Source organism: Aspergillus flavus, chromosome 2 (assembly GCF_009017415.1).
Source record: "Aspergillus flavus chromosome 2, complete sequence".
Classification (NCBI taxonomy): domain Eukaryota; kingdom Fungi; phylum Ascomycota; class Eurotiomycetes; order Eurotiales; family Aspergillaceae; genus Aspergillus; species Aspergillus flavus.
Genome location: NC_092409.1, coordinates 3621222 through 3644913, shown reverse-complemented (window position 1 = coordinate 3644913; position 23692 = coordinate 3621222). Strand labels below are relative to the sequence as shown.

At 49.0% G+C, this 23692-nt stretch overlaps 7 protein-coding genes across 7 annotated transcripts; 5 read left to right on the top strand and 2 right to left on the bottom strand.

Annotated features, from left to right (window-relative positions):
* Positions 1-466: 466 nt before the first annotated feature.
* Positions 467-1356, top strand: F9C07_1262776 (cytochrome P450). Its single transcript, XM_071507867.1, has 3 exons — positions 467-642; positions 785-960; positions 1021-1356. Exons 2-3 carry the CDS (start codon positions 812-814, stop codon positions 1223-1225), a joined length of 354 nt encoding a protein of 117 aa, XP_071363864.1. The 5' UTR covers positions 467-642; positions 785-811; the 3' UTR covers positions 1226-1356.
* Positions 1357-2997: 1641 nt separating this feature from the next.
* F9C07_2277695 (putative Ccr4-Not transcription complex subunit) lies at positions 2998-16157 on the top strand. Its single transcript, XM_041289864.2, has 7 exons — positions 2998-3992; positions 4062-4386; positions 4448-10362; positions 10424-11576; positions 11665-12120; positions 12187-13011; positions 13118-16157. The coding sequence occupies exons 1-4, from the start codon at positions 3270-3272 to the stop codon at positions 10487-10489; spliced, it is 7029 nt and encodes a 2342-aa protein (XP_041142989.1). The 5' UTR covers positions 2998-3269; the 3' UTR covers positions 10490-11576; positions 11665-12120; positions 12187-13011; positions 13118-16157.
* F9C07_2252789 (adipose-regulatory protein) lies at positions 11260-13299 on the top strand (the record flags this gene model as incomplete). The annotated part of the gene is made up of 4 exons (XM_071510089.1): positions 11260-11325; positions 11374-11576; positions 11662-12120; positions 12187-13299. 4 exons carry the CDS (start codon positions 11260-11262, stop codon positions 12605-12607), a joined length of 1149 nt encoding a protein of 382 aa, XP_071363863.1. The 3' UTR covers positions 12608-13299.
* F9C07_2129852 (tubulin-tyrosine ligase family protein) lies at positions 11664-16157 on the top strand. Its single transcript, XM_041289862.2, has 4 exons — positions 11664-13011; positions 13118-14028; positions 14090-14149; positions 14339-16157. Exons 1-4 carry the CDS (start codon positions 13000-13002, stop codon positions 15624-15626), a joined length of 2271 nt encoding a protein of 756 aa, XP_041142987.1. The 5' UTR covers positions 11664-12999; the 3' UTR covers positions 15627-16157.
* A 127-nt stretch (positions 16158-16284) lies between these two features.
* Positions 16285-17528, bottom strand: F9C07_2639 (uncharacterized protein; the record flags this gene model as incomplete). Its single annotated transcript, XM_041289851.1, has 3 exons — positions 16285-16724; positions 16795-17093; positions 17170-17528. The coding sequence occupies 3 exons, from the start codon at positions 17526-17528 to the stop codon at positions 16285-16287; spliced, it is 1098 nt and encodes a 365-aa protein (XP_041142986.1).
* A 281-nt stretch (positions 17529-17809) lies between these two features.
* Positions 17810-19435, bottom strand: F9C07_2640 (putative peroxisomal membrane anchor protein). Its single transcript, XM_041284788.2, has 5 exons — positions 19353-19435; positions 19280-19286; positions 18957-19215; positions 18810-18894; positions 17810-18749 (listed from the first exon to the last, which is right to left on the bottom strand). The coding sequence occupies exons 1-5, from the start codon at positions 19380-19382 to the stop codon at positions 18015-18017; spliced, it is 1116 nt and encodes a 371-aa protein (XP_041142985.1). The 5' UTR covers positions 19383-19435; the 3' UTR covers positions 17810-18014.
* A 291-nt stretch (positions 19436-19726) lies between these two features.
* On the top strand, positions 19727-23618 carry F9C07_2277691 (centromere-associated protein). The gene is made up of 2 exons (XM_041289861.2): positions 19727-19930; positions 20002-23618. The coding sequence occupies exons 1-2, from the start codon at positions 19886-19888 to the stop codon at positions 22165-22167; spliced, it is 2211 nt and encodes a 736-aa protein (XP_041142984.1). The 5' UTR covers positions 19727-19885; the 3' UTR covers positions 22168-23618.
* The last annotated feature ends 74 nt before the right edge of the window (positions 23619-23692 follow it).

Here is a 23692-nt window from a genome sequence, read left to right as displayed (position 1 = left end):
TGACTACTTTCAGCTCGACACGAGAACCATCGGCCCAACCATTTAGATCGACACGGTGAACTCATGGATCTAGTAGCGCCAAAATATCATCTCGGTCGCTCAAAGTGAGGCTGCCTGAACTTGCTTTTACGGGGCTAAGCATGTTAGCATCTGTTTATATTGCGACATAGACTAGAGAGGCACAGGCTTGAACTCCGGGGAAAATAGTGCCATGCAGTAGACGAGTTCCGAATTGTCCAAAAGCCCTTTCTATTCCCCTGCCAGATGACTCTTCCACGTCTACCTGGTGACCGGCCATGTAGCTTGAAAATAGGGCATCATTGCACAGACACGTCATATGAGTATCTAATGGTGTTGCATGAAGCCCTTACGTATGCGCAAACTCTATGTTGACCGTTACACTTGTTGATGAAGAGACACCATTCATATACTTCTCCTACGCCTTGCCGTTCAATGGTCTATTCTAACCATATATGACCACTCAATTCGGTCCCGTATACATTGATAAGATAAACACTTCGTTGGACAGCTCTACGGCACTCGGTTTTTACATCACGCTCACTGTTGTGACTATATCTGTAGCATATGTTTCCATCCTGGCATGTTGACCTAGCATTTGATACATATACCATTCCTAAAGGCGTAAGTTTTCCTATGATTATACCACTACTCCTTTAGTAGAAGACACTCCAGTTTTGAACCCACAGCAAAGCCCAAAATGCCTAGCCTCAAAAAATGAAATGAGAATGTTGGGAAGCTGGTAAGCTCACAATGGAACACTTAGACTCCTGTGTCTATGACCCCACATTGAATGCATATGGATCCAGATGTATTTCCCAATCCCAACAGCTTCGAACCATCGCGATGGTCCAGCACACTCACAGAGCCAGAGAAGCTCTCACTCATGGGTCGGTATTTTGTGCCTTTTGGAAAGGGGTCGAGGTCCTGTATCGGGGTACAGTAAGTTACCCTCCAAGTCATCCACGTGAGAATGGTCCTTCCTAACCCTTGTGGCACTAGGCTTGCATATCTACTCCTTTATCAAACCCTTGCTCACTTGTTCCGCCCGGGGGCTCCGAGGCTTCTTTTACATGAGACAGATATAAGCGATGTGACCCCAGTGCGTGGTTTCCTGTTTTCTCTCCCCAAAGAGGATTCCAAAGGGTTGAGGGTCATTCTTGTCACAGCGAGTCTACAGACAGAATGCGATATAAGATCCTGCTGATGAAGACGCAAATGGTCAAACTTGCACTTTTTATTAGCTGCTGTAGAAGCTTACAAGTTTCAGAGCCTGCCTTCAAAACATTATACTATATCATTCTAAAAGTAAAAACAAGAGCAAAGGAAACATAAAACCCCTGAATAAACAAAGAATTAATGTTCTCACCAACTACCTCTTTGTACTCGCCATTTTTCCTATCTGTCTAATAAAATATGCTTCCCACCACTTGGATGACCCAGCATGGAAAGTCCAGTCAGTTAGAGTCGACCGACTTCATATCCTAAAAAGGCAAGGTTGGAAGGGCTCCGTTACTTCTAATGTCCAGGAATGCAAGTCGATCCAGTACGTCTTCAAAGTCTTGATAGTCCCAGCGTCAATTAGAATGAGATGCAATGCCAGAGTTGAAAACGTGCCGTCCTATTAGCTTCTAGCATAGAAACACTACACAAGATAATGATGTAAGGCGACCTCTTTAGCTAGAGACTTCTGAAGCTCTTCTTCTACATCCCGTAGCCTGTCTTCACTGGACTGGGCAATATCTGGTAGAGACTGGGGAGCTTTCTACAGGGGAGGGAAGGGAAGGGAAATAAGAGAGTACCTCCAGTAGATATAGAAACCCCTAGATTAAGTTGGTTTATAAAGAATTCTTTTGTGCCTGGCTCTAGGTTAAGTAGGTGGTGAATTTAGACCGCCTCGAGGCACGATAATAAATAGTCCCAGCACAGAAAAATGGACCAGCCCGGTACTCTGGTGTTGTATCTGGTTTAAAAAAATAGGTATACTAAAAGTAAAGCTAGGACTGGCTCTCCCAAGCTCTCAGCAACTGATATAGATAAACAACCTATCTGTCTACAACAATATTCCGGAAGCTTGACAGCCTTAGGGGTGTCATTTCGAGTATAGTTTTTTTAAAAAAAAAAAATAACAATACTATCGGGCTCCCAGATGCTCATTGTTGGGTTGTCGACACTTTAACCTTGAGATTTACGGGGTTATTGTGTAGGCCTATGGCCGCCTTGGAAGTGAACATGTCTCCTCGGCCATACAAAGGGTCATAATCCACATCTACTTTAGGTCTCCTGCATACTGTAATCGCTAGCGTCTACATATCTTCGACATTCCATAAGATATCTGGTTCCTCCCGATAGTACATGCAGATAAATATATGCTGGTCCCCTCTTGATAAAAAGAGGGGGGCAAAGCGAAAATACTTTTAATGATGGATTAATGTCCAGAGTACCTCAATAATTTGACAGACGGACAGTTGAGAGGAGAGTGAGGAGAACAAGGGAAAAGTCGTGAAAGAATGGTCTCAATCTAAGCAGCGTTATATATGGATGGTTGTATAGAGCATGCACCTTAATGCCAAGCGGCTGCTCGCCCTAATTCTGGACGGGAACGCTATGCCCCTTCCAGTAATTCGCTGTCACTGCAGTGCCTGCCCATGCCAACCCATGCCAGGTGCAGTCGCAGCCATTGTATGGTGACTAAGGTATTATATAATCTGGAAACATAGGCTCACGTGCACGCAATAGAATCACGAAGGCCAGCAACGTTTGACAGCAAAAATGTGGAACCGTAGGCTCTTTGTACTGAGTAGAGTACTGTTAGGTATAAAAAAAAATTCTCAGTCACCCACCACATACGAAACTTGAATGGGAGTCTATGTTGCTCCGTCAGGTAGTTCTCTTGGGCAGCATTGTTTATGTTCCGTAGCCCTAGTACTAAAGAGACAGGGCCCCTGTAGCCTGAGCCCGTAGAAACTAAGCACCAATCCGAGCTAGTGCTGGCAGCCTCAGGCATCATCTCCACCTGCCGTCCACTCAACCTCTCTTTCTCTGTCCGTCATTAACTCGGAACTTCCAACCTGTGCCACGAAGCAACATTCATCCTCATTGTCATCCTATTTTGGCTCTGCCACCGCAAGATTTACCCTTATTGCAATCAAATAAATTACAGCGTCATAATTAGGTTGCAAGCTTCCGTCGATTGTCGTCACGAATAAAAATTTGTCGTCGCCTTCAGATCAAATGATCGCGTCTCCTAGATGACCTTCCCTCCCCCTCCTCCTTCCTCCCAATCGTCGATTGCTTCTGGCACCGATAAGTCTTCCACGATCAGACCTGGAAGGTCACAGCAATCTGCCTGGGGTCCATCCGTGTCCCAGTCCAGCGTTCGCCGTGGACTGACTCCGCTTGCGACCAACAATCTCGCATCGTCATCTTTCCCCTCAGCCTCTTCCCGAGGGCCACCTCAGTCCAGTAGTCCTGGTCCGGGCGGTTCAACTTCATCTCCTTTGACCTCCTCCTTCTCTGCGGTTCTGAGTTCCGCACGAGGCTTTCCAGGCAGCCGGAACGCGCCCTCACCTGCCTCCACGCCGTCACCCTTCACCTCCTTCCAATCTGGCTCGCAACAACATCAGCAGCCCGGACAATCTCTCTCGTCTCCTAAGTTCAGAGCCCATACCCCGTCGTCTGGGTCACATCTGGCTTCCACAGCGGGCTCTATCGCGGGTGGTGGAGGCTCCGGGGGAGGCGGAGGTGGGACGGGATCTTCCAGAGGCGCCACCTTCTCTCCGTTGTCATCTGGGACAACGGTAAACTCACCTACAGGGTTTCCTTCTGACAAATCGGGCTCGGCAGCTGCAGCTCACGCAAGTCAGTCTTCGCTAACAAAAATATCTATCGCTCAAGTGTTTCTTCTCCTAGATTCAATTACGGAGAAAGAAGGTCGAGAGAAGTGGGACACGAAAGCTGCTCAGATTCACAAAGTAAGCCAATTCCATCTGTAACCGGAATCCTTGCAACGCGAACCATCACTAATGTATTGTTATCTCTAGCTTGTTGAGTCCAACGGCATGGAGGTCTTTTCCAAATATTTCAGGCGCCTTCTCACAGGCAACGCCCCTCAGATCTTTCCCGGTGTGAATAAGTCTGTGGAAAATGCCGGGAACTATCCTCTCCTGGTACAAGAGATGCAAAAGGTATCTCAAGACATCGAACAGGCCCAGAAAATCGCGGAGACGGTAGATACTTCCGAGGGCGATATTTTCCGAGATTTCGACCTTTCGACTTTTCTGGATCATTTCAAGCTTGATCCTATCTTGAAGGTTTCACTTGCGCTGGCTTTCAAGATGGCTAACAAGTCGGACTTGCGCGCAAAGGGTAAGTCTGTCGCTTTTGATGCTTCTAGTAGTAATCGGTGTCTCACCATTCCCGCTTTTAGCTGATGCAATCCTCTCCAACTCGATACCTCCATTCCTCCAAAGCCTCGCCACCCCGTCGGAGATAACCAAGGACTATAAGAATGCTTGTATCGGAATGACGATTGAGCGCTTCATCCTGTACCCACCGCGCAATTTCACAGACGAAGTGAAGGCTAAGCTCGTATATGCGGCCAATCTACGCTATACGAGACTGGGCGTGGAGATGCCTTTTGAGATTGCATCTGCCCTGCAAATGTTCAATTTCATCAACCCGAGATATACCCTAGTCCGTCAACTGCACTCAAAGGGGCCGAAAGCAACTTCAAACCCAGACGCTGTGACTGAAGCCATCAATTCAGCTGGCTCCGAATGCTGGAATGAGGAACATCTTGCTAGTGCACTGTTATTCTTGGTTCTGTCTCAATATTGGCAGGAATTTTCCCTGGAAACATTCCTTGCAGCTGTCAAGTCACATTACGGTGAAAAACAAATAAGCTGGCCTCTGATTTTCCGAAATTTTGATCGGGAGGGCTTGAGGCTAGATGCAAAACAATTCGCCAAGCTATATTCGGCTCTCTTAGCAGCTGCTTCCGAAGACCCAACCTTGGATGTTCAGAAACTTTGGGGCGGTGATTGGGAACATCGTGACACTCAGCTGTCCTTTCTCACAGCTTTCCTTGTCTCTCGAACAGATGTGTCGCAGATCCCCAACCTTCGCGCTACTTTCCCTCCAGACTTTTTTGCGGATGGCCCCGAGCTTGTTCGTTTACAAGGAGAACGTGCAGCAAAATCACCCCTACGGTCTTTGGATGCCATGAGAGCTTTGTTCGACCTCTCCTTGTTCTCTCAGGCCTCCTGGGCGGTCGCCGAGAGCCAACTGCTCATCAAAGCCATCGTTCAATATGACCTCCCTGTGTTCCTATGCTCGGCGCTGACCCTTCCACAGCCGTGGACGACCGTTCAGCAAAGCTTCGTCCTCCGGACACTAGTCGTTTTTATACTAAAGCAAGAGGAAGGATACCAGTTAGCCCTGCATGGAGCGTGGCGTCAAGATAAGCAATGGGTGGCGGAGCAACTTTTCACTACGTTCACACAAGATCCGACTTCTACTGCTGCCATATACGAGCATGCTGTCGAATACAATTGGCTGGATTTCCTACTAGGATACACAAATGGCCTCGCTATGGATCTTGCTTGTTACGCTCACCGTAAGGGACCTTTCGATCTGGAACAATGGGTGCGCAATGCTGCTCAAAAGGGTCCCATGGATATGGGCAGCTTATTATCCAAGTTTCTGAGAATCAAAGCGGAGGATGAGCTTCATGTCCAAAGGAAAGAGCAACCCGCGCCTCAAATGGTCAGCCTTTCTGTGAAGACCGTCTATACCTTGCTGTCAGTCTTGGAGGAATACGTCGGTGATCGTGAGAACCTCACACCGGTGCAACGGATCTGTATCCAGACGTATCCTAGGTTGATCAACTACGGAGAAGGTTTTGATGATATTATCGATGCCAACGGTGAAAACGGGAACTCTTTGCCTGAGACCGTTGACAAGCAAATGCAGGAGTTGTTCGGCAAGATGTATCATGAAGAGCTGTCCCTGAGAGAAATTCTCGAGTTGATGAGACGATATAAGTCCTCGCGCGAACCCGCTGAGCAAGATTTGTTCGCTTGTATGGTCCACGGACTCATCGACGAGTATCATTGCTACCATGAGTATCCACTGGAAGCTCTCACAAAGACAGCTGTCATGTTTGGTGGTATCATTAACTTCCGACTTGTTGATGGTATCACCTTGAAGGTCGGTTTGGGCATGATTTTGGAAGCTGTTCGCGAACATGACATGCACGACCCGATGTACAAATTTGGAGTTGAAGCTATCGAGCAGTTGATCAACCGCCTTCCAGAATGGGCTGGCTTCTGTCATCTGTTATTGCAGATTCCGACTTTGCAAGGCTCTCCAATCTTTCAAAAAGCCGAAGAGGTGCTTCGCGAACAAGGAAGCCAGGCCCGCGACTCCGATACTGGCAGACTCGATAATGCTTCCGCTGGATCTATAACTAATGGTAATGTTGTGGATGAGACTACTGCCGCTGATGGGACAAGTCGCAAATTCATTTCTGTACATGTTGATCCCCCTCTCCGACCTGAAGTCTACAACGACCCCGACGAGGATGTTCAGGACAAGATTCTATTTGTACTGAACAACGTCTCGGAGCAGAATATCGAGGAGAAGCTACAAGATCTCACCGATGTTCTTCGGGATCAACACCACCAATGGTTTGCTTCGTATTTGGTAGAAGAACGGGCCAAACTGCAGCCTAATTTCCAGCAGTTGTATCTTGATCTCCTTGATCGCATTAATGATAGGGTGCTTTGGGCGGAAGTTCTGCGAGAAACATACGTCAGCGTTTCTAAGCTGCTGAATTCCGAGGCCACTTTGAATAATTCCACCGACCGTGGACACTTGAAGAACCTTGGGTTATGGCTCGGATCCTTGACTATCGCAAAGGATAAGCCAATCAAACACAAAAATGTTTACTTTAAGGGGCTTCTCTTGGAAGGTTATGACAGCCAACGCCTGACGATCGTGATTCCATTCACTTGCAAGGTGTTGGTCCAGGCTACCAAGTCTACAGTCTTCAATCCGCCAAACCCTTGGCTCATGGATATCCTGGCACTTTTGATGGAGCTTTATCACTTTGCAGAATTGAAGCTGAATCTCAAGTTTGAAATCGAGGTTCTATGCAAGGACCTTGATCTTGATCACAAAGCAATTGAGCCGTCCGTCATCATTCGGGACCGTTCAGCGCACATTGAGGATGCGTTGTCGACAGCCAACATTCCTGAAGGTCTCGAAGCGTTTGAAGACATGGCACTTAGCAGCATCAACCAAGGCATTCGTCACGAAAGGCTATCACCCGCCGCTATTATGTCGACACTGCCAAGCTTAGATAAGATCCTTGTCCTGCCGTCGTCCGCAAGCAGCATGGTTGACCCCAACGTCCTTCGGCAAATTGTACACAGTTCTGTGGAACGTGCTATTGCAGAGATTATTACGCCTGTGGTAGAACGGTCAGTAACAATTGCCTCCATATCGACAGTTCAATTGGTGTCAAAGGATTTCGCTATGGAGCCCGACGAGGAGAAGGTCCGACATGCGGCTGGCATAATGGTTAGGCAACTTGCTGGTAGCCTGGCCCTTGTCACTTGCAAAGAGCCTCTGAAGGTCAGCATGACCAACTATATCCGTATGATCCAGCAGGAGTATTCGGACCAGCCTATGCCTGAGGGGCTTATACTAATGTGTGTTAATGATAACTTGGATGCCGCCTGCGGCATTGTGGAGAAGGCAGCAGAAGAAAAGTCGCTTCCAGAAATCGAAAAGGTCATTGAGCCGCAGTTGGAAGCCCGTCGCCGTCATCGTGCGGCCCGGCCTAATGAACCATTCATTGATCCATCTATGAATCGCTGGGGGCTTTTCATTCCCGAGCCTTATCGGCAGGCACCTGGTGGACTCAACAAAGAGCAGCTGGCTATCTATGAAGAGTTCGCCCGCCAGTCTCGGGGCCCTGGAACAGCTCATATCCCCAATGTTTCGACAGACTCTGCCCGCATTCAAGATGTTCTACAGGATCCTTATACCGCCATACCGAACCTTTCCACACCTGCAGAGCAGCCTGCTGTTCCTCACAGGACACCACAGGCGCAACAGGATGCCAGATTGCAGCAGTCTGGGCTCGTAAGTGCACAGTCGCAGCTCAATGGTTTCCTTGAAGCACAGAGTCCACGCGAGAAGGTTGAGAGCATCGTTTCCGATCTTCAACAAGCTGCAAGAAATGCGTCTGAGGAACGTGTTAGAGACCTCGGAAGAGACAGCGGCGTCCTACAAGAGTACAACCAAGCCTTGCGGGCTATTCTCGCATCTCCCAACGGTGAGGAACTGGCGCGGTTGACGTCGCTCAAGATCTGCACAAGTCTATTCTCGCAAACTCAAGGCACATTAGAGATTGAAGTACTCGTACATCTTCTTGCCAAGTTGTGTGATATGTCGTCTCTAGTAGCACGATACACCTGGGCGGTCCTATCGGAAGTTGATGATGAGCACATGTTCAATGTCCCAGTTACAGTCGCTCTCATTGATGCTGGACTTTTGGATATTCGTCGCGTCGATATGATATTGACAAGGCTTATTCTTCAGAAGAATACTAGTGCTCTAGATGTCCTTGCCAATTTGATGGACCGTGTTCTTTTCAGCGAAGAGCCTTCCGCCTTGAGGTCTGACTTCTCAGGCAGTCTTGAAGCTATGAGCCAGTGGCTTGCAGAAGACTCCGGTCTTTCAACTGCCAGTGACATTATCAACAAATTGCGCGAGTCTGGGATTCCCGAAGTTGTTAACCCTCTACTCAGCGATAAGGCGAGATCGAAGCGTGATCAAATGGAATACATCTTCAGCGAATGGATCGGAATTTACAAGGCTCCAGGCGCCATTGATCGCACCTATTATTCTTTCCTCAAAGATATCCATGAGAGACAAGTCATGGACAACCAAGAAGATTCCGCCTTATTCTTCCGTCTTAGCATCGATATTTCCGTTGCAATGTTTGAGCATGAGTCTCAAAATCCTAATGGCAGCCTTGATGAGGCCTACCTCTATATCGATGCCCTCGCAAAACTGGTTGTACTTCTTGTGAAATTCCAGGGTGAGACGCCAGGAGCTACTAAGACTAGCAAGTCAGTCTACTTCAATTCGATCCTGTCATTGCTGGTGCTCGTCCTCAACCACCATCATGTTATGAGGGGGGAAGCTTTCAACCAGCGCGTCTTCTTCAGGCTCTTCTCAAGTATCCTTTGCGAATATTCCTTGAACGGCCTTCAACAGAGCGAACAACATCAAGAGATGATGTTCGCCTTGGCTAACATATTCTTGTCACTCCAACCCAAGTACTGCCCCGCATTTGTTTACGGGTGGCTAGCGTTGGTCTCGCACAGGTTCTTCATGTCAGGTATGTTGAACATGCCAGAGCGTACAGGCTGGGGCCCTTACTGTGAGATCATGCAAGCTCTTCTTGCCTATATCGGCGAGCAACTCAAGCCTGCAAATATCTCCTATGTTATCAAAGACATGTATAAGGGCGTGCTTCGCATCCTATTGATCCTGCATCATGACTTCCCCGAGTTTGTGGCGGAAAACCATTTCCAGTTCTGCAATGTTATCCCCGCACACTGCGCTCAGCTTCGAAACCTTGTCCTGAGCGCCTATCCGTCATCCTTCCACAAACTCCCAGATCCGTTTAGAGAGGGTCTGAAGGTGGAACGGCTGGAGGAGATGCGGGAAGCGCCAAAGATCGCTGGTGACACGGCAGCGCCACTCCAGCAGGCCAACATCAAGAGTGTGGTTGACTCGTCGCTTCAGGGCGGAAATGCGTCGGAAGCGGCTTTGCAGCAGATTTGCGAAGCCGTGTACAACCCGACTACCAAAGAGACCGGTCTCTTCTACACGCCAATCAACGTCAACGTCGTGCTTCTGAACGCATTAGTGCTCTACATCGGGCAGAGCGCTGTCTCTGCCAATGCACCTAAGGGCAACACTCGTGCAGCATTTGACAATTCCCCTCATTCAGCCCTTCTTGAGAGATTAGCGAAAGCCTTGCGGCCTGAGGCGCGCTATTACCTTCTGAGCGCGATGGCGAACCAGCTTCGGTATCCTAACAGTCACACCTACTTCTTCAGTTTCGCGATTCTCCGTTTGTTCGGTTCCGACTACTCGGAACAGGATGAGTCCGACATTCGCCAGCAGATTATTCGGGTGCTACTTGAGCGACTTATTGTTCATCGTCCTCATCCTTGGGGATTGATTATAACTCTGCAGGAACTGCTTCAGAATCGAAGCTACACCTTTTTCCGTCTTCCCTTTATCCAGGCGGCGCCTGAGGTGAGTTACTTTACCCCACGTTCGCTGGATTGAACAAGCAACTAACTAGATATGTCATCAGATCGGACGTTTATTCGATGCACTCCTGCAGCACATTCAACAGCAAAGCCCTAGAGCGTTGGCCTAGGCATTGACGAAGAATATTCAGCACCTTTGCTATATTCTCTATTAATACGAAGAACTTGACCTTGCCACGATGTCTTACTTATTTCTGACATGAATGTTTTCATGGTGATTGCCGATGCCGCTCATGACATGTAGCATCCATATTACGGAGCTCTGCTGGGATGTATGTTTTGAAGGGTTCTTTTTCTCTATTATCTTTTTTTTAGTAACCCGTCTGTACTGCTTTACCTTGTTATCATTTCTCGGTTGGGTTTCTGGGAGGGATATGCATACCACTAGGAGGACATGTTAGCATGGTTCAAAGCTACATGAAACCTTTTATCATTTTTCTTTTCTCTTTTCCTTTATCTACATGTTTCCCCCTTTTTTTTACCCTATTTTTCTACCAATTCCTTTCTCCCTTGTACTTCTGTTGGACATTTGCGTCACTCCGGTTCTGGTGGCCTGTAACGATAAGTATAAAAATACGGGGGTATAATGAGGTTTTGTTTTTGCATTTTCAATGGCATTTGGGAGTTTGATCCGGTCGACATGGAATAATGAGTGTTCAAATCCATTGTAATTGATGCCGAAGAATAGAATCACTCTCGTAGTAGGTAGTGTACATATGTAGTATAAATGGATACCTTAGAAGGAAGGTTCACATGTTCCCGCGGAAGAGAGAGACCCTGTGACGTCGACGCGAGCCTGGCAAAATAGTTCAGTATTCCGACACAACTGTCACAAAATTTGCTTCAATTAACCTCGCTTCATTCCCCACTTCATCGCATCATGGAATCCGAGTATACATCCGAGGAAGATTCAGGTCATAAGCCTACAGTTTTAACTAGGACGACGGTAAGAGCCAACACCACATAGGAGATGATCGAATTGGTGCCCTAACAGCTCTACCATAACGCGCAGAACGCGCTGGTCAAGTACAGCCGTCCGTTCTTCTCGAAACAAGCCCAGAAGGCATATTTGGGAACCTTGCTATTTGTTGGCGCTGGCCTATTCATGCTGTTTGGGTCCGCCCTTGCCTATGGGATTTTCTACTACAGATTCGTTCCCCAAGTCGGCGTTGGACGCGTGGTACATCTACAATTCGGGTCAGTAAAGGCTTGATCGGCGAATTTCCGGAAACAATATGTATCCTTTGGCCTTAGATACCTGTTTGCTGATCGTACTTGCTAGTAGTGATGGACATCCTTGGGGAACCGCCTCCCTCGGCTCCGACTTGGTATCCCTTCAGCCATACGACATAAACGTGGAAATTGAGTTGCCTCGTACTCCGTCAAACCTTGCCGCTGGGAATTTCATGCTCGATCTGACCCTCCTTTCCCATCCTTCGACGTCTGCCCGTCAGGGCACGAATAGCTCTACGTATCCTATCTCACGAGTGCGCCGTCCTGCTATGCTAACATACGCCTCGCCTCTGGTGGACACAGCCAGCAAGCTCTCGCTTATGCCGTTCTATGTGTTTGGCTGGTCACGGGAAGCAGAGAAGCTGGTGGTACCAATGATGGAACGGGTTGAATTTGCCCGCGGACGGCGCAATTTGCCTGAAAGTTTGCGGCTGGAAATACACAGTAAAGAGGAGATGCAAATATACAAAGCAACGGTGGAATTCAGAGCTAGATTTACTGGATTGAGGTATGGCTCCCAGGGATTCAACGAGTTGCTTTCGAGGGGTGGCTATTGTGACTGACGGTACAGCAGATGGATGATGTACAACTGGAAGATCACGTCGTTCTTTATCTTTAGCTCCTTGTTCTGGAGTATCTGTATGACATCGGCAAGCATATCCTGGGTGATTATAGCTTCTTTATCAAGCACGGGTACGCGTGAACCGGAGGTAAAGGAAGAAGCGGGCGACGAAACGCCGATCAAGGAGGAACCTTCTGAGGAAACATCGTCTCTCATGGAAGCGCCCTCTACTTCTTCAACTAATCCAGAAGGGAAGCGGAGGATCAAAAGAGAAGATGAATATGAGGCAGATGACGACGAGTCTGATGGTTCGCCAAGAGACCGAGGTTCATTACCATCCGAAGAAGTTGGTGCGGGGACTGGGTTGGAAAGTGCTGAGGCTCGCGGTGTTCAACGAAGGCGAAGCCGCCTGTTCAGTGACGGACATTCCTAACCTGCTTCGATGTCTTTCGTAATGATTTTCAAGTCGACGTTTTTCACTGTATAGATACCCAGTCATCAGCGGGAGCCATTGTGTTGATCTTAATCTCTTTGAGGCGCAAAAGATCCTGTAGTAACACTTCTTTTAGTACACTGAACACGGATTTCTAGTGCGGATTAGCTGGTTTGCATGACACATGTTAGGCTGCAAGGTGAATTGGTGTCCAAAGTAGTGCTACGTAAATATAAATAGTGACAGCGATGGCGTTATCGATAACGGAAAGTGGGCTGTTGGCAAGGCGGGGAAAAAAGGGAAAATCAATCCCAATTGTTCGACCATCTTTCTTACCTCTCCGACCAAGCCTGAGAGACCACTGATTCTTATCTTCTTTATTCTGGCCCTCAATGCATATTCTGGTGAGTGTGTTTGTTCTGTAACCATTCCATCCGCTCTTCAATCGCATACTCTACCCCGCTTGTCGCATTTGCAGTTGCATTTACTTAATAGTGAGATTCTCCCCAGGTTGTGAACGACGACGGCCCTCCGTCAAATCAGTCGTCTCCTTATGTCCACTCTCTTGTCGTTGCGCTACAGTCGGCAGGCCATGTGGTCTCCGTAGTCCTCCCACATCAGCAACGATCATGGATCGGTAAAGCCCACCTAATCGGCGCTGCCGTGAAGCCTACCTATTTCCGTCCTGGAACGCTGCATCAAGACGATGGAACGACGCACGACCTGCCTCGGGGAAGTGACCCTGCTGACGATGAAGACGACGATGGTGATGAATGGATCCTCGTCGATTCTACCCCAGCCAGCTGTGTCCAGATTGGGTTATACCACTATTTCGAGGACCGTGGCCCTGTTGACCTAGTCGTGTCGGGCCCGAACTACGGCCGGAATTCAACGGCACTATTCGCCTTGTCTAGTGGGACAATTGGTGGTGCGATGGAGGGAGCTGTCTGTGGAAAGCGCTCAATTGCACTGTCGTACGCCTTTAGTTCAAGGGACCACGACCCCGTTGTGATCGCCGAGGCATCGCGTCATTCGGTTCGGTTGATCGAGTACCTTGCAAAGAATTGGGCGGACGGTGTAGACCTTTACAGCGTCAATGTACCGTTGGAACCTGGTGTGAGCCAGAGCAAGGTTCTCTATACTGACATGCTTGATAACCGATGGACATCTGGTAGCTGTTTTCGGGCTGTCGATGCCTCGGTACCGAATGCGAATCCCGAACTACAGGAGCACAATGTGCGACACCAGAATCAGAAAGCAGGGGAAGAATTATCTGCGAATGCCAATGGAATTACCTCGAGAAGATCTCGGATTCAACACAAACATTTCCAATGGGCACCGAATTTCTCAGATGTATATAGGAGTGTGGAGGAAAGCGCACCAGGCAATGATGGCTGGGTCGTCAAGGAAGGAATGACAAGGTATATCAAGTCTTCTATTTTGCCCGAGTATATTGTCATGTTGGTCGCTAATTCGTGCCAGTGTCACGCCTCTGAGAGCCAACTTTATGCACCAATCCGGTATTCAAGGAGAGATCAAGCTGTGAGTGGAATTTCTCGGCGAGTGAAGCCAAGATTAGATATGACTGCCTAGGACATAATGTTGCGGAACTTTAAACTTCTAAGCTTTTGACATACTTCTGGCTTTTCTTCCCTTTTCCGGCATTGTCTTATTACTTGTTACCTGTGGTTCTTTGGAAGACCGGCATTCTGATAGATCTATATCATGTAGACCGGATAATGATGAGCCTACGTTATACTCCATTGTGGACAGTGATGTTCCCTACGTTCAGGATTTGATGCAACAGGCCCTGCAACGTCGCCTTGGCCAGGGTCGCTATAAGACGATCTCTTCACTATCAGACCTTCCATCCCGTTCTGCGCCTCTTTTCCAGTACCGTGAATACGAACGACTCGACTTCGAACACGTCATGCTACATTCATCTACATCTTTGGCAAATGCCTACATTATCCGCAAGGCATTGATTCGCAAACATTACCTATCTAACACAATCTCCAACTGGGTGACGAAACACCCAGACAGCGTTTTAGGAAAGCATTTCAAATTTGCATTCGATTTCGAGCTGGACTACGCGGAGTTCCTCGACGACGCGTTGTTGGAAGCCTACGAACTACGGGAAAGTTTGCAAAAGAATGAGGAAAGGCCTGATAATGAAAAGGAGTGGTGGATCTTGAAACCCGGAATGAGTGATCGGGGTCAAGGAATTCGACTCTTCAGCAGCGAAGATCAACTGCGCGAAATATTTGAGGAATGGGAAGTCGACGAATCTGATATAGAAAGTGGATCGGAGCGAGCAGAAGAAGAGGATGACGACGAGGGCGAGAATGGAACAGGGGTGGTCACCTCCCAACTACGCCATTTCATTGCGCAGCCATATATCGATCCACCTCTCCTCCTCCCATCATCATCTAATCGCAAGTTTCATATCCGTACCTATGTCCTCGCAGTGGGTTCTTTGAAAGTGTACGTCTTCAAGGAAATGTTGGCTCTGTTTGCTGCAAAGCCATATTGTCCACCTTCGGAGGATGAAGACGAGGTCACAGATTTGGCGAGGCATCTTACGAATACCTGCTTCCAAGAAGGTGGAAGCGCCAACGAAGGAACCGTCCGGAGGTTTTGGAAATTAGACCCCCACGTCCCTGGTCTCAGCCCCGATTGGAAGGAGAAGGTCTTTGACCAAATCTGTGCTGTGAGTGGTGAAGCTTTTGAAGCTGCTGCCCGAGGCATGATGGTCCATTTCCAGACGCTCCCTAACGCGTTCGAGCTTTTCGGGGTGGACTTCCTGGTCGATTCAGACGGCACCGCTTGGTTGCTCGAGATGAACGCCTATCCGGACTTTGCCCAGACGGGTGAAGAACTCAAGGAGGAGGTGGTTGGCCGTCTCTTTGAAGAGACTGTTGAGGTTGCCGTGAAGCCGTTCTTCGGTGGCGAGGCGCCAGTGAATGGAACTGACCACTTGAGGCTAGTTGCCGACCTTGATTTGGGTAGGAAGGCCTAGTCTTGGCTGCTTCTCCAGTTAAGGCTAAGCATTAGTATTATGTTGCTTTTGGATTAGGAGACTCTTAGGGACAGGCGTTGACATGAGTGTAAAAATGGGAAGGTATGAAAAATATAGAAAGAAAGTGTGTTACTATACCCAGATATAGCTCCCATATAGGATCCAGCCGAACGCCGGTTGCTCAAGATGAAAATTGATGCAGTTCTTCGGAATAGGAGAGACTAGCTGTCCAAGTGTACTAGTATATGTGATCCTGAATTTAGAACAGTATAAAAAGAAGACAGAGGCAAGGAGTGTAGGTTTAAATGGTGTAGATGCCCTCATAGTATAAATCCGAGAAACATGTCCAATGCACCCCGGAAACGCAAATAATTCGAGACACATTCCAGATCTACGAGCCTGCAGAGCATTCCCTGCCCTGAGAACAGAGTAGCAATAGCATCTCGTTCTAGTACTGCAGCATGCAAGGGTCTTTTCCCATTCCTGCATTTAGGGCACTATTCACCAACATTACAGTAAGAATGTACCACTAAGATAAAGTGTGCTAAATATATGCTTGATTCTAGGTAAACTGCCATGGCGCACGGTAGTAGATATGGTTTAAAAAGACATCCTTCTGTACAGTAGAAATTTGAGCTGCAAAAAGAAGCACAGGTTATCACCCAAACCGCTGCTTTGCCAGCGCCTTAAGCCACCCAATCGTTTCATCCTCCTTCTGGCGATATTGCTGCAATCTTTCTTCCCGCTCCGCAGCGCGTGCGCGAAGGATTTCTTCCCTACGGATTTCCCGCTCGTTCTTCTTCCGCTGCTCTGTCGCCCTGGCCCTCTTGATAGCATCTAGATCATTGTCCGCGGAACCCATCAGTTCGTCTTCGGGTGCTCCATCAGGAGAAGCACCCCGCCGGGACTCAGCAAAAGCTCGATTCGCAGCAGCAGCCTCTCGACGTTTCTCCATCTTCCGCTCATGAGTCCCCGGTTCAGCCCGCGGCGCAACCTCATCTTCCATATGTCGTAACTCGGACCGATGCGAGCGCACCTCAGAACGGTGCTGTTTCCGTGAGTCTTCCCGCGCGGCAATAGCATCCTCAATCGCCGATTCTGCGCAATACAAAGGTCCTAGATTAGCAAAGTGAAACACCCAGAACCAAGCACTGGAGTCCAATCATACCTTTCCGCAACTCCAGATCCTGCATCGTAGGAATAGTCGGGCCAGACGACTGTCCCGCACGACCACCCTCATATCGATTCAACTGGTCATATCTCGGAAGAACAGGCCCATAATCATCCTCGTCCTCATCGAGGTTATCCTCCTCCTCCCTCTCTGCCCTATCATCCTCACCCCGACCGTAATCCGGGGACCGGCGGTTCCGTCCGGAAGCAGACACAATGGGCTCGTCCTGGGCACTACGGCGTGCTTTCTCAAGGGTACTCGGATCGTACCACCCTTCCGCGAGTTCTCCACGGTTCCTGAAATGTCAGTTTTCTGGACCCATATACTAGGACATAAAGAGCCATGTATGGGGGAGTGAAAAGTGCCATTTACCATTTGTTGATGAAACTCTTCCATCTTCCCCTGACTTCATCTTCGCTGAGATCTTCTAGGAGGATTCCCTTCTGGATATCTAGGTACATGGCGAACATGGGTTCGTAGGTAGAGAGGTCGCGCTTGGAGAGCTCTCGTGCTTGGAACGGGAGGACAATTGGCTTCGTCGATGGTTCTGGGCGGCGTTCGCGACGGTCATGGTCACGGCTTCTGTGGTGGTGACGATGGCTTCGATCGTGATCGCGATCGCGGTGGTGGTGATGGCGTCTGTGTTTGTCTGGGGAGCGGGAGCGAGTGCGAGAATCGCTTCTTCGGTGAGAGCGCGGATGTCGGTGGGAGGAGTGTTCACGGGTGGACATTTTGTTGGGGGGTTATTTAGTGTTTAGGGGATGTAGTTGGATATATGGATGGGATTTATATCGGCCGCTGACGTCGCGGAAGTTGAGGAATGCCAAGCTTTGCGGGTCGTTGCCGTTTTGGGGTAAATTGGACGAGCTTATCTGTTGGTTATATTCGAAGGTAGGATTGTTACTCTGCTGGCTTGTAGCATTACCTATACTCAATCGTCGCGGTTATGTTCCTGAGACGGAACCTAGATTGGATGCTATAAATACTTGATAGGAGCAACTGACAGGGCATCCAGTACAATTTCAATCCAGTGTATTGATACAACTATGCACGACCTCGCAAACTCTTGATCACATAACTGGGAATAATAACGTCCAATGCGACAACCAAATCATTATCTCCATGGTGAATACAATCACAGGTATGAGAAGAAAACCCAGTAGAAAAGTAAAGATGAAGAAATCTACATGAAGAGCATGAAAGAAGCGGCGAAGGTCTTAGCTGGCCGGAGCAGTTTGCTCGTCGGCAGGCTTGGTAGAGTTATCCCCGGTAGAGGAAGTAGGAGTAGATGGGGATGCATTCTTCGAGCGGTTGGCAGCGGCCATCTGCCAGGCAGGAATGGAAGCGGATCGGCTGAACTGTGACAGAGGGCTACTGCTAGCGGCAGGAGTGGTCTGGTTCGACTGCGTTGAAACAGTGGACGACGGCTGTGTAGCTTGTTCGGTGGCCGTGGCTGTGACACCATTGGTGGCTGGAGAAGCAGGGGACTCTTCCGTAGGACGAGAGGCGCCCGACATAGTAGGCAGGGCACTAGGCTTTGCAGTGTTCGGGGAGATGGCAGCTCCGCTGCCCCCGAGCCTGTTGCCCAACAACACCTTCAAACTCTTCAATTCGGTTCCCAGCTCCTTCAAGCGGTTCTCGTTTCCTTCCCGAGCGCCTTCAAGGGCTTTAGGGATAGCATCTTTCAACGACTTGACCTCATCGCTAATGCGACGGGTTTCGTCGTCTCTCCGACGCGAGGCGTTCTTCAGATCTGCCACAAGATTCTCGACCTCCCGCAGGGCGGTGTCCAGGCGCTCCGTGCGCGACTCTTCGGCTGCCTTCAGGGCTGCAGTATCTGTAGAGACTTGCTCAATCAAAGCAAAGGCACGATTAAATTGTTCATCAATGTTCTCCTTGTCTTGCTCTAGTTGTGGCGGAGTAGGAGGTGCGATAAGGGGTGTGATATAGCGCTGACAATCTTATTAATCCCATGTTTCAATGGGAGGAATCAAGGTCACTGCGTTACTAACCTTAGCGACAAAGTAGAGCCCATATCCTACACCTCCTACTGTTGTAGCCATGATGAACCAATCGCGCCAATCCCTCTTTGGGGGCCTGAAAAATAAATCATTAGCTTGCACCCTCACTTATCGTTCCGGGGAAAGATGTGAACCTACTCCGGAGGCGGAGGCTGCCATTGACCATATGGAGGGTAGCCATATCCATATCCTTGGGCAGGTGGAGGGGGTCCTCGGTAGGCGGGTGGTTGTGAAGACGGTTGGTACCCTGACGATGCAGTTACTGCAGTAGCTCCAGCCGGGCCTTCACCTGCTCGGGCGAGGGCGATGTCGATCTCCTCTTGCGTGAGGTTCTTAGACTGAAGAAATGCGACTCTTTTCTCGACTGGCGACGATGCTACTGAAGGATCTTGAAGAACTGTTGAGCAGTTAGCACTGAAACTAAAGGCAAATAGAGTTAACAGTCGACGTGGAACACGCACAAGTAACCTAAAGATGAGAAGACCGGTCAACTCCGATTCCGCAAACAGCATATCTCAGATAGCGCAGACTTACTGCAGAGGAGATGAGCTCCTCGCGAACCATTTTGGCAATTTCTCTAGTAGATTGACACAAAGGGAGGATGTGACAGAAACTCCGAAAAGACACACGTTCACGAGGATGAGAAAGAGGAGTTGGAGAAGACGGAGAAGGCGGGAAAGGGAAAGAGAAGCTTATCGGCACCGAAGGATAAATGGACCTCGGAAGTTCCGTCGCTAGTCCAGTCATTTACCGCTCGTGGCGGAGATTCCCCAGAATCTCGTGATCGGGGTCCAGTGACCGGAGATAATTCGGCATTCGCGAAAGCATTGTTCCTTTGCGGTACACCGCCTACCATGTACGGATGAAGTGGGATATCTTGTTTACATCCTTTCGTTTTGTTTTGTAACCACCGCAACTGACCTTTTTTTTGGTGCCCAATTCTCTTGGTGACATTGTTTCTGGCCCCTTTTACAGGCCTTCGCTGCAATTTTGTTTTGTGTGTTTTGTTAATTTCGTGTTCATTTTTTTTTCGTTAGCAAAGCCGCAGTCGCGGCTTCCTTGCCATCATGTCGCAAGATACGGGCTTGTTTAGCATCAAGCGCCCCCGAGAGGTAATCCATTGCACCACCCCGCCATTTGTCTATTAGAATCATGGAATGAATGTTGACCTATTTCAATACAGTCTCTGGCGCACTTTTCGGCTCTCCCTCAACCGTCGTCCGCCCTAAAGCGCACCAGCTCGATCGGCGCCTTTGGGAACCCGCCTACTGCCCAGCACACACGCATGTCGCTGTTGAACTCCGCCAGTCGCCCTCAACAGCCAAACTTCCAGCGTTCATCTTCTGGAGGAGCTTTCGGAACCGATGCGGGTCTCTCCTCGGTGAGGCGTTCTGTCTCAAGCAATATCTTCCACGGGGCCAGCGCCGGCCGCCAAAGCTATGCGCCGGGCTCCTTTTCTTCCAACCCTGCATCCCAGAATTTGCAGCGGAGGAGTAGTGTCTTCTCAAGGCCATCCGCTGGTGTAGGAGGCGCTATGGGTCACCAGTCATTCTTCACACAGGTCCCTAACGCGGCTGGTGTCCCGCGGGACCCTCGACCCCTGAGGGACCGATCTTTTCAAGCTCGGATCGGCCAGGAGCTTCTAGAGTATCTAACGCACAACAACTTCGAGCTAGAGATGAAGCATACTTTGGGTCAAAATACCTTGAGGTCTCCAACCCAGAAAGATTTCAATTACATCTTCCAGTGGCTGTACCATCGCATTGATCCCGGCTACCGTTTTCAGAAAAGCATGGATGCAGAAGTACCGCCTATTTTGAAGCAATTGCGCTATCCTTATGAGAAGGGTATCACAAAGTCACAGATAGCAGCTGTCGGAGGTCAGAACTGGCCTACGTTCCTTGGTATGCTGCATTGGTTGATGCAACTAGCCCAGATGATGGATAGGTTTATTATGGGAGAATACGATGAGGCTTGCGCAGAAGCTGGTGTAGATGTTTCAGGGGATCGCATCATTTTCCGGTTCTTGACAGGGGCTTATCATGACTGGCTACAGGGCGGTGAAGACGAAGACGATGAGACAGCCGGGCAGAGGCTAGTCCCTCACATCGAAATGATGGCTCAAGAGTTTGAAAGGGGCAATGAGAAGTACGTGCAAGAAGTGCAAGCCTTGGAAGCGGAAAATCGTGCACTGCGCGATCAGATCGAAGAGATGGAGAAGAGTGCTCCCGATATGGCCAAGCTAGACAAGCATTTCAGGATTTTGGAGGATGACAAGAGGAAGTTTGAGGACTACAACCAGAATGTCCAGGGGAAGATTGAAAAATACGAAAATCGCATTAAGTTCCTGGAGGATGAGCTTCAGAAGACTGAGGCAGACCTGCAAGCGGCCGAAGATGAGCGGGCAGGACTCCAGTCCAGTGTCGACCGACAAGGCATCACTATCCAGGATATTGATCGCATGAATACGGAACGCGATCGTCTTCAAAAGATCCTTGATGATACCATGGGTCGACTTGAAGAGACGCATAGCCGAGTGATGGAGAAGGAAAAAGAGGCCAGCGAAAAGCTGGAGGCCCTCGAGGAAGTTGTCAAGGCCTACAACACATTAGGCTATCAAACTAGCCTGATCCCTTCCTCTGCGGTCAATGCGAAGGGCCAGGACTATGAGCTCAGCCTCAACGTCAACGAAAGCAATTTCTCCGCGTCGCAGATTGGGTCCGCACCTAGCAGAATATCCCCGGAGGGCGATCGACTGCTAGCAGAGCCATTCACGGGTTATCACCCGGCACATTTACTGAGTCTGGACTTGCGGGGAACGGTCCGCAGCAGTCTGCAGACTCTGCGCAAGGACATCAATGAGCGACGAAAGCGCGCAGCAGATGATGATTTGGATCGGCGCAATCTTTTGGATAATATCAAGGAGGCCATGGATGAGAAGCGAAGCGAAGTGGAAGCTCTGGAACATAGACGACGCGCTGCAGAAGAAGAATTTGAGCGGACTAAAGAAATTACTACTACACAGAAGCTTGCCTCCGATGCTCAAATCGAAAAGATGGAGAAAGAGCTAGCCAAGATGCGGGCTACTATGAGTGAGAGCGTTCAACTCATGGAGCAACGTGAGATGAACACGAATATTGAGTATGAGCAACTGACGCTCCGAGCGAATGCGCTACGGGAGGAACTACACACCAACGTGGAAAGCATGTTGAATGATGTGATTCGATTCAAAGTCCATGTCCAAAAGGGCCTCGAAGACTACGAAGGTTTCGTTGTTGATGAAGTCGAGCAGGAACTCGGAGGCGACATGGTACCGGCGGATGATATTCCTCCGGAGGAAGAATTGTGAACTCGATTCGAACGAAATCCTCCGTGTCGCAAGTGACAGTGATCGCTGAAGTTTTGACTAGTTTTCCTCTCGCCTTGCTTGGGATACAGACCACGATCGGCTTTTATACTAAGTTAGTACAACGCAGCGACCATCATCACCTGAACTTTTGGTTTGCATGATATGGGCGATAACCTGGATGTGGCGCTACTGGCAGTTTGGGTGTGTGGTGTTTTGATCATCTTTTATTTTCTATTGCTTAATATGTTTCCTTGAAAGGCTTGGGATGTGGGTTGTGATGTTAATTGATACCTTTTCCTTGGGTTGTTTTCCATGTTCATACTGTCACGATTTAGAGTGTATGTATATAAGTTTTCAACCAATGTGCACACTCACTATATTCTATTTCCCTACTTGCCTCGAACATATGAGCGATGACATACAGAGTATACCTATCGATGATCATTCTGTATCTCGTGCCGTGTGGATGATTCGAACAGTCTCGATCCTCCCCGAGATTCCTAGTTTCAGGCTGATATTTCGCCTAAATAAAGGCATGACTCGATCTCGCCGCTGAAGCATTAGAGAATTCAACCGCCGGCTCGGCAACCCTGCTCAACTTGCGACATTGACCCGGTGCGCCAAGCGAGCTCTGTGGCACCGATGATAGTTATGATTGGAGTACCGAGGATAGGGTTGAGTGATCGTCGACTTGAGCTCGTCTTGGTTCGTTTCAGCCGACGCAACATTAACCCACTCCGCACTCCAGATCAACTTCTCTCCCCTCCACTACACGGTAATTGATCGGCAGGAGGTGTGCAACAAAACACGAGGATATTGCCAATTTCCATTGCCTAAACTGAAGGAAGGGAGTCACTCAGTTCATCATTCTCTGGCGAAATTACGAGTCTGCATGCCCACCCGCCCACCTCCAGCCAACCCTCCTGCAGCATGATCCCATTGACGGATGAAATTATGTCAAGGGAACTGATGATCTTCAATCGGGTATACATTTCTTAATGTAATGCCGTCTTAGCGTCACCCTGGCGGAGTGATTGGACCCTCCGATGCACATTACAGGGCTTATTTCCCTCCACTTACAATTATTGCTTGAAGAGGCGCCAGAGAGATGCGCTCGGGTCGTAGGCCATCAGCACGGCAGTACTCTGGAGCTAGCGCACCGTCTTTCCCGTGTCTTATGCTTCGACGTCTGGATAGGTCAACGGTAAGCTGTTCCAGGACTCCTTAGTCTAGGATCTCTCGGTCTTGCCGAGTTGATCAGGGTCTTGAAGGGTCTACTCTTGAATCCACCGAGCCCTAACACAACAAGGACTCTTTGCAACCGTATTCCCAAACAAGAATATAGTCCTGTTGATCGGGGCTATCATGGCTGTAAGAAAAAAGTGGTTCTTGGCCCTTCCATAGATATATAAGCTCATAAATCGCAACTGATGGCCTTTCCTTCTCAATCATTCTTTCTTTTCTCGACCAGTGCTGTGCACGGAATTTCCATATTGTACACTTTCATTCCTTTCATTTGACCCAA